At 34.4% G+C, this 10,467-nt stretch overlaps 1 protein-coding gene across 4 annotated transcripts in view; it reads right to left on the reverse strand.

Moving 5' to 3' along the window:
* Positions 1-6,988: 6,988 nt before the first annotated feature.
* Positions 6,989-10,467, reverse strand: part of PPT1 (polyprenyltransferase 1) — a 4,346-nt gene continuing 867 nt past the window's right edge. For 2 of the 4 annotated variants that reach the window (XM_078589948.1, XM_078589949.1), the window contains exons 2-10: positions 10,386-10,467; positions 10,014-10,149; positions 9,435-9,556; positions 9,096-9,165; positions 8,853-9,002; positions 8,635-8,770; positions 8,382-8,478; positions 7,353-7,425; positions 6,989-7,211 (exon numbers count right to left, since the gene is read on the reverse strand). The exon at positions 10,386-10,467 is cut by the window's right edge and continues 131 nt beyond it. In XM_078589948.1, coding sequence (XP_078446074.1) covers positions 7,356-7,425; positions 8,382-8,478; positions 8,635-8,770; positions 8,853-9,002; positions 9,096-9,165; positions 9,435-9,556; positions 10,014-10,149; positions 10,386-10,414 — 810 coding nt within the window. In that variant the 5' untranslated portion in view covers positions 10,415-10,467 and the 3' untranslated portion in view covers positions 6,989-7,211; positions 7,353-7,355. The remainder of the gene's footprint in view (positions 7,212-7,352; positions 7,426-8,381; positions 8,479-8,634; positions 8,771-8,852; positions 9,003-9,095; positions 9,166-9,434; positions 9,557-10,013; positions 10,150-10,385) is intronic. The other 2 variants (XM_078589946.1, XM_078589945.1) reach the window with 2 other exon arrangements.

A 10,467-nucleotide genomic window follows, 5' to 3' on the forward strand; every position in this document is an offset into this window, starting at 1 on the left:
TTGTTGACCTGCCAAACTAACATAATAAGGAAAAATAATTATGAAATGTGCCACCATCTGTCTGTGCAAAAAATTTGATGCAAACAAAAGTTCTTTTCTATCGGGTCACAAGACCGCCTGAAATAAAATAATAGTAAAATGTGTTATTAATGAATGTTGATTATGGCATCGGTAATGGCAATGTCATAATGTCATATTCGATGATTCTTGATCATTAATGAGGATAATGATTTGTCACCATGCGAGGAATTGAATGGCTACACATTGCGCAGCAAAAAGCCACAAAATGCATTAACAAATTCACATAAAATTAAACATATGGCCAAAAACTATAACACAAGACCAATGCATGACTTTCCAAATTAGAAAAGTCACATATTGGTGAATATAATGTTGAATAATACATGAAAAAATCATATTCAACTAAAAATAAAATTCTTTCTTAATATATAATATCAGAAAATTACCTAAAACCACTTAAAAATCACATATTCAAAATGTCATTCTAAAGACCTACACAAAGAATTCAATGCAAGTATGCAAGTAAATGGCATGATATTTACCTATTTTAAATGTATGTTATAAGGCAAGAGAGAGAGAGAAATTTCTAGAGAGAGCACTTCTATAATACTTTTAGGAACATTTTAGAACGTCCAGCTAATTGAAAAATAATGGTTTCTCACTTCATAAATGAACATTTGAATTATAAATTCTATTTTTGAAACAACCTGAAAAACTAGTAATCTCTTTCCTGAAAATGTGTCATATTTTCATGATGCATATTCCAATTGTTTATTTTGTTCATACTGCTCAAGCTCAAAATGGCGGTTTCTCACTTTGTAAATTTAAACCCTAACAAGAGCATGAGGTGTGTGTTTAATTGCTTAAAGTCTACAATTAATGACTGCCATGTTACTTGTCGGTTTTTTGGACTGACAATGTATTTGGGTGGGTGGGAATGGAGTGAACAACATTGATTCATGATATTCACATGCGCCTAATAAAATATTGGTGCCATCATCATTGACTAGGTGATAACATGCATTTTTAATACCTTATATGATCATATTTACAAGTTATCTGCATTAAATTACTCATATCTGCAAGTTAATAAGCTTAAAATGATTAAATATATTTTTAGAATGAATTTTAGAAATTTCTACAATTTGTATGTATTTTTTTGGAATTTAATGACAAAAGATTCTAAAATAATATACTTTTTGGGACAGGATATGATTTTTTTGGCATTTTGCGATATTAAATTTGGAAGATATGATTTTTATGAGTCAAAACATGTACATATTTCTTGGGATTCTATTTTATTTGATATGAATATTTAAAGTATTTTTGGCTTCTTTTTTGCGCAGGGTGACGTGGCATGCTCACATCCGTTCATTTCAAACAAAGAAAAGAGAATAAAAAAGAGGGTGATGTGGCATGCTGACGCACCACCACTTTAGCCTCAAGAAAGAGGTTTTTTATGTTTTTTCATTATTTTTCTTTGTCCTCTTTTCAGGTAAACATGGCGCGAAATATGAAAAGTGCATGTGTGGAATACTAGAGGATGAGGAATCTAATGGATTTGACAGTTTAGCAGAAAACTTAAAAATGATGAAGCGTTAGAGACGATGATGAGGAGAGATAAAAATCAAGGGCTAAGATTCCTTCAACTTCAAACGGCCATAAATTTTGATCTTCAAGTCCGATTGAGCTGAAATGTTTAGCGTTGCTTTGCCTTCCCCCTCCTCTTTCTATCCATACCTCTGATCTATAAATAGAGGCATGTGTTATTGTAAAATTCATCTTGAAATTGCTTCCTATTTGTGTGTGCTGATTTAAAGATAGTGACTTTTGAGATCCATCAAGTGTGTCTTCGGTGTCTTCGGTGTGTGTGAAGAAGCATAAAAGAATAGGGTTAGCATACTGGAACTCGCCAATTGTCGTGATCCTGTGGAATGTAAAGATGTAAGGTAAGTGTGTTCACTTTACGTTGTTTCTCTCTCAACATCATCATTATCATAACTATAGTTTATTTATCAACTTTTCATTTATCATTTCACTTACTTATGTCGCCATTATCTTGTCTCTCAATCATCTCCATCCAACCATTACCCACTTGTATACTGTCAACCATCCTCGTATCTGTCACGTTTGCTTACTATTTCTTTAAGTTAAATTAACATATAACTTACACCTTTTTACTCAATATCACTATCTGGCCTATTCTATTCTCATATTTATCTCTTCTTACAACGATAATCACTTTAGTGAGAAAATTAAATCCTTAATTATCTTTCCATGTGGAGACGATCCGTACTCATCACTAACTAAGTATTCTTAAGTATGGTCAATTACCAACGAAAAAATTTAAAACCCTAAATCTGATATTATCAATAGGACAGGTGTAGTCCTCATTTACAACATTCATCATCACATCAATAGGCGTAGTCATCATCAAGAAAAGTCTAGATCCTTCTTAATGGTATGTGTTGATAGACCCAAAATGTGTCATGTAGTTATACATATTTTAAATTCATTTTGGGGTCATATCATGTGTATTCTCTCCAATTTTATAAGAATTTTTCTTTTCATGCATTATATAGAGCAAGTAAAGAAATTATGCATTATTATGCATTTTGATGTCATTTTTATGCATCCACAATAATTTATATGTAAAAATATATTAAAATACTTTTAATTTTCTAATGTTCTATTTAGTGTGTATTTATTTTATTTCAGGGAAGAATTCTAAGTTTGAGAGTGAAATAGACAGAAAGAAAGAGAGGGAATGAAATAAAGAAGAAAATAATAATAATAATATTAATAAATATGTCTATTGGGCCAGCTAGTGGCTGACCAGGCGTATAGCGCCCAAGCCAGTCGCATTCCAGCGAGCGCATGGATCAAGCCAACCCACAGCTGGCAAGGGGCACCGCCCCGACAGGCAAGCCCAACTGGCTGCATATGAAACTCAAAAGCCCATGCCCACACCGAACCCAAAGAGAGGTGTGACGTTCGTGGTACTCAAGGGAGGTATGAGTTTTAATTCAGTGTATACTATTCGTCAACATTTATATAGTGGTTCACATTTTATAAAAAACTAATTCCGTTGCAGGTCGGGCCATCAAGTGGCAAAGCGATCGCAGCCCAACGGGCTGTGATCACATTTTAAAGGAAAAACGCAATGACCAGGCTTCGAGTCGACCAGCAAGGGGTATGTCATTTTGGGCTCATTTTAAATAGGCAGATATAATTTCTTCCGTCCAATCTCCTTCTAGAAGATCGGACAGATGAGATCTATCCGATCATATCTAATCAATTTTTATATATTTTTCAGGCCATTCTATTGGCTGGCAAGGTTGTAGTAGATCGCGGGACCATCACTAGATGAATCAGAACAAAGAAATGTGATGAGGAAGGCTGGCGGTGCTTGGTGACATGGTGATGCAAGGGGTAGACCAATTCGGATGGGTCCACGGCTGTGATTTAATCGCAGCCGTCGACCCAAATTAAGGGAGGATCAGACGGCCAGGGGCAATTCCATCCAGTCTTGCCCCTTGTCGTTGACGCCATTGTCGGAGGTTGTTTTTGGCCAGCGAGGGGGACCATTGGGCAATCCAACGGCCCAGGAGGACCCTCAGGGACGGCCCCCCCCATCAGAAAGCCTAGGAGGTCCCTCTCAGGCTTTCTGATTTTTTTACTATTAAAAATCTATATAAAATATATAAAACTCATACAAAGATTAAATACTATATATCTACCTTATTCAACCCCCTAACGGGTATTTGGTCAAACACCTCTCGGGTGTTCGGCTAAATCACCCTTTTATTCCCTTAAATGGACCCTTAAAAACTATAATACATATAAACATTATTCACATAGTTCAATTATCTATAGAACAAATATTTTAGCTATATAAGTCATACTCTGCTATTAAATGTGATACTGTATAAATATAAATATTTCTTAATTACTATAACTATCCCCTTTCTCCTCTCCATATACATCTATATCTATCTACACTTTTTCTACTTCTTATTATTTACTCTTATTAAACTACTTAGTCTTATTAAATACTTTTCTACTCTTTCACAAATTATTTAAATACAATCTTTAACTATAAGGTCTCATCTTCAGTATTCCTAGTATCTATAACTAAGTAAGTGGGAATAATATAGGATACTCTCCCTTCTCTATATCTCTTAGTATACTTATTATCCTCTTTGCCTACCAAATATTTATCTCTTTTTATACTAACTATCTTTAGCATTATTATTATATCTGAATAACAAGCAACTCACTTTGGGAATCATCCCTAAAGGCATATCCCTATGGAGACGACCTTACTCTACCCTATATATATCTGAGTAAGATTATACATAAAAATTTTATTTGATTGAAGCAAAAATAATAATGACGACACAAAATTAACACCAGTTTTTGCTTCCTTATTTTTCATCCTCGTCAATGACATGGATCATCCTCATCAGCGATGATTCCATCAAGATTCTCCATCGAGGTCAGAAAAATAGTCATCATAGTTGTCATTCTCAACTCAGTTCCCATCCTCATTATTGACAGTCAGCTTCATTGACAACAATCATGGCCCCGGCATTAATGGTAGACGTAATCACCATCAATGATAGTTTACACCCTCAACAAGGATGTGTCAGTCGACATTGTGTACGTTCATCCTAAAACTATCTTTTGTAGTCATCAATGGAAGAAAATTTTCTATGAAGACAGTTTATGTCCTTGTCAATGATAGTCATCATGTTTGCTGATGATGTTTTTTCCAGTAGCGTCATCATTTATAAAAATAAACAACAGTTGTCATCCTCCTCAATGATGCTTCTATCAATGATGTAGTAATTGATGATTCATTTGATATTCAGTCATCCTTATCGTGATCAACATTATAATTGTAAGATGTATTAACAGTTGAGTAGAATTTTAGATTTCCACTCATTCAATAAAATAAAATGTATAATATAATTAATTCTACTTAATTTTTTCCCCACTTTTCCTCCCTACCATCATTCATTGTCATTTGTCATCATATTTTTTTCCATCCTTTGTCATTTCCGCCAGCAGTCATATGTCATCACAAACTGATGACTGATGACAGAAATGATTCCATGCAATCAGCCCACCACCAGTATGAACGATGATGTATGACATATTAAGAGGGAATTGATGGTGATCCATCATCCATCCAACAAGCCAACTCATATGCCTCATTTAGCATCCCTCTTTTGTCTCTCATTTCTCATCTTTCTCAGCCAGATTTGTGCAGTAAACTTCTCATATTTATGCCCTAGAATCCCCTGCTGATCAGACTAGGGGGTTTTGAGCATGGGTTGAATTTGTGCTCCAAACAGAAAGGCCATCCCTCATTGAGTGGACTCGTACAAAATAAATAATAAATAAATGAGAAATCACGAAAGTAATGGGAACAAGACATAAACATAACTTTTTTTGTATTGGGAATGTCAAAGTTTGACCAACACTTGGTTGAACCAAACCAACCTAATGTCTTTGGTCTTATTTTTTACATTTTTTTAACTATGATTTTGATTGAATTCATATATTATATTATTAATCCTATCAGCATATTCTTTATCATTCATTTTTCTAATTTAACACAAATTTCATTTTTATGATTGCTTAATTCAATTAAGAAGTGAAATGAAACCACCATTGATGGTGTTATTGGAAGTAATGTAAATTCTGTGGTTAATCTTTATTTATAATGTACTTAATTTTTTAGTGATTATTTTGCACAATATATGGTGCTATTAAATTTCAGGGTCTAAATTTCCTTGAACTTTTGGCCTCTAAGTGTCCTGCAAATGAATTTCCTAGGAGGTCAATATCAATATTCATATGGAACTTAAATCTGACTATTCATAAAGATGTCTGAAATTACTTTTCAATGTGAATTCAACATGATAAAGAATGGTCAGGCCTCTTTATCAGTACAATATATGCCCTTCGCGTTTTTAATGAATCTGACATTTTCAAAAATGATAATTAAATAACACAAACAACTTTGTATCTTCCAGATACAAAGACTCTAATTTTAAGGAGAAGCTTAGCTAGATATAAAAGTGTCACACAAAATGGACACTTGGGTCGACCAATCATACGGAATGATAGCACACTAAGTTCCCGAATAATGGATGCTTTGTAAACTTCTTAGTGTTATTAAATTATTGGATCAAATGTAGACCCATACTTGGTAAATGTATCAAACTAAGAGTTTTTGGATTTCAATTTGAGTTCAAGATCACTAATCATTCATTTTTTGTCCTAATTCCCAACTGATCAACTTGATTATCCTCTTTTACAAGTATTTGCAATCATATGGTTCAGGAACGATTCTAGTAACAAAGAATCAAAGAATTAGAAAGACTATTCAAGGATTTTGAATCTAGGTTCAAGAAGTATCAGTCACTGGACATTGCCCTTCTTCTAATCTAAGGAATATGCGGCTTAGAGGAACTACGTATTTGAGTATATCTTATTTCTTTATAATTAATTTTTTGCTCAGTTAGAATCTATAACATACTAATTTTGGTTGAATCACATGGGCTAGTTTTAATTGAGTCAAAATGATATGGACAATGAGAATCAATTGATGTTTCACAATAGGCCAATCATAAGCATCAATTGATGCTTTAGATAACAATCTACCAAGTGTAATAAGGGTAGTTAAGAGCAATGAAAAAGAGTTTAACACGAAGACAAAGGAAATGGTCATTGTTACTACAACATAAGACCCCAAATCTAAGTTTCTTTTTTTGTATGAGAAAAGTGTGATTATTATATATGTATTACAACTGCTTGAAAGAGTGCCCACATTGTTGAATTTAAAAGCACATTCAGTTGTTGAAGATTGGCCAGTTGAAAGTGTCAAAAAATTAGAATAACGATGTCATGTGTGTCAAACAATTCTTGCCCTCAAGACAGCCGAAACAGCTACGCGTGCCAAGAAAACTTCAAATTATCATTCATCAAAATTGTATTTAATGACTTTACAACAGAGAATTTATAACCCGAAGATCGTTAAAGAATCAGTTATTCTTCTCACCTAAGGCTCAGTCATTGATTGCGCTTCTCGTTGGCTGGGATCTCCCCTGTTGAGTTCGTCAAGAAAATTCAAAAACATTTTCCTGAAGCTTTTCACAAGGATAACGCCACGAAATTATCTACAAACCAAGAGTAGAAATTTCAGATTTCCTCTTTTACAGTTATTTGCATATACCTGACAGTAAAGTATTTATAGCAAGCGGAAGACAAATGCATGTTGACTAATGGATGTTAACTTTTTAGGGAAAAGAAGATTTCACTTTTCAAGCTGCGAGGCGACCCAACAACGTTCCACTGAAGACTAAAGCTCCAAACCACTTGTTTGATACAAATCTGAAGGGGAATGACAAGGATATAATAAGTTCATAATAAAGTTTGGTGCAGAGGTCAGAACGTAGAAATCATATGATTCAAAAATTAGTCTGAATTTTTTTCGATGAACTAATATGCCAAAAAAATGCTGCGTAATGAATTCATGAAAAAGTTTATGAAATCATTATACGCCAGAGTTCAGATCGCACAAATAAGGATCCCAAAAAATCATTGAATGAAAGAATTTCATTAAAACATTCAATTCTAATGAATTTATACACCTACCAAATGCCGCATCGATTAATTCAATGAAAGAAACTCATCAAAAAAGTTCAGATTCAATTATCAAATGAATTTTAAATCCTAAAAAATATCGCATATATTACTTAAATAAAAGTAGTTCATAAATAAGTTCCGATTTCTCCTGCGGAATTTCATCAAAAAGTCCAGATCCATTTCTTAATGATTGGATATTCCTAAAAATGTATCGTAGATCAATTGAATGAAAGGATTTCATTCAAAAGTCCCAAATCTTATCTTCATGAATTCCTGAAAAATGTCAGATACATTGATTGAATAAAATGATTTGAATAAAAATCCCAATGATATTCTTAATGAATTTCTATTCCTAAAACATGACGCATAGATGAATTGAATAAACAGTGTCAGCCGAGATAGCCTATCTTTATTTTACCTCTTTCTATTTCTTGTTATTTCCTCTTTTTACTATTTCCTATTTCCAGACTAATGGGCCTTGCTGTTAGCCCAAATTCGTGTACCCATGACCCGGTATTTAAACCAGGAATGTCAATGTAATCAAGCGTGGTTGTTCAATCCCGCTACCTGGGGATAGCTGTTCCATTGGTGTTCAACAAACAGTTTCATTAAAAAAGTCTCAAATATTTTCTTAATGAATCTAAGTTTAAAAAAATGATTCATAAATTAATTCATTGAAAGAATATATTGAGAAATCATACTTTCTGTTGCAATCTGCCCGATCAGATAAGTCAACAGTCCATATCTGCCATCCAAGCTGACCAGTTGCAAAAGCCAGGAAAACGTAATATGGCCACTCTGTTCCACAAAGGACAGGACCCAGTAAGTGATTTCGCAATGGAGGTTGAATCCAAAGCCTCCTTATAAGCAAGAAAATCTCTTACCAATTTATGTTACTTCTCTTCAATAATAATAAGAATGAAATAATAATAAGAAAAAGTAAGAAACGCGAACCAAGGTCAGCATTATATCCAGAGAGGGCGAGGCTGGTAATGCAGGCAGCCCCAAACCCAGTAATCCAGTTCTTGGTCAAATCACCAAACCTCAGAGCCGTTGACTTGACCCCCACTTTCAAATCATCTTCTTTATCCTGAGAAAGTCCTTAAGCATTACTAAAAAGAACAATATTGAGTGAAAAATTGAGATAATTTTTAAAAGATGAGATAAATTACCTGATGGGCATAGATTGTATCGTACACAAGGGTCCAGAATACCCCAGCAGTGTATAGTGGAAGAACAATGGCAGGATCAAGGGTTCCTTTGATAGCAACCCAGCCAAGTAAAGCTCCCCAATTGAAGGTCAAACCCAAGAACGCTTGCGGCTGCAGAATCATTGGGAGGATTTCGATCATGTGTTTCATTTAAAACCTGAAAATGTGATTTGTTGGGGTGATAAAATCAGTATTTTTACTGACCCAAAATGTGAATCTCTTCATCAAGGGGTAAGAGAAGACCAGCAGCAGAGATGACGCACCTAAGATACGGCTTTTCAAGAGAATGAACTTAGATTAATTATTTATCCTTAACTGAAAAGTCATTTTTGAACCTATAAATTGATAAACTTCTGAGGAATCAGAGAAGAGTGGTTCCTGCATTTGGTTTCATTGTCTGCTGTTTTTGATACCATTAGCGATTTTTCCAATCAGATTGTGAGAAAAACTATGCTATAGCATGATCTGATGTCTCAAATCGTTGGAAAAAATCCGACTTCTGAACAGGAACCACTTTTGAAGCTCAACAAAATCTGGAGTTACCTGAAGTCGTTCAACTGAAGAAGAATTCCCAGCCCAAGGAGAAGCTGAAACCCAAGAAATGAAATCCCTTGAAAAGGCGTTAAAAGCCCAGATGCAATTGGCCGTGACCTAGTTCGTTCCACCTAAAGCAACCCAAGAAAAAAAATGAACCAAAAAATCAGTTGAGTATTGCCAATGATCAGTGGCCAGCACTAATATCAGCCATCAAATTATTTCCTGGATATTGACACCGCACGAAATTTATTAAACATTTCCTGATCGAACAAATAAGAAAACTTTAAACAGGAAAAATATTCATAGCAACACTGGTATAAACTACTAAATTTCACCTCACATTAACAACGTTTAACCAATGATGACCTTATCACCCAAATTAACAATGAAGTATCGAGAATGATTAGTGGCCAGCACTAATATCAACCACTATACTATTTCTTCCCATTTATACGGCAATAAATGGATTAGAGACAATCCCTGATCGAAGAAACAGAAAAACTTTTGAATGAACATCATTTTCACAAGTTGCAACACCAGTGTACTGAAATTATCAGAAGTTGACGTTGTTCAATCGACAAGAACCTTATTGTCAATATCCCTGTCCAGGAGATCATTAACCGTGCAACCAGCTCCTCTTAGAAGCATGGCGCCGCATCCAAAAAGAGCCAACGTTTTGAAATCGGGAAAATTTCCAGGGGTAGCTGCAATCGTGATTGACCTATATATACAAATATGAGAATCAGAAACCAATTGATAATGTAAAATTGTACAATATCACAGAAACGATGGTCCTGTCACACTACTACTACCGCTCTTAATTGATCAAGTAAAACAACACAAGATCACAGAAAAGACGGTCCTATCTTCTGAATTTTGCGACAAGAACATAAAAAGTGGAAAAAAAGTGACTCCACCACAACCATCCTCAGTTGATCAAGTAAAATTGCATAATACCACGTTAACGATGATCCTGTATTCTGCATTTCATGCCACACATTGGAGGAAAAAAAAGGAAGTATCGCTCTAATATTTGTAT

The sequence above is a fragment of the Wolffia australiana genome, chromosome 18 (assembly GCF_029677425.1).
Source record: "Wolffia australiana isolate 7733 chromosome 18, ASM2967742v1".
NCBI classification, from domain to species: domain Eukaryota; kingdom Viridiplantae; phylum Streptophyta; class Magnoliopsida; order Alismatales; family Araceae; genus Wolffia; species Wolffia australiana.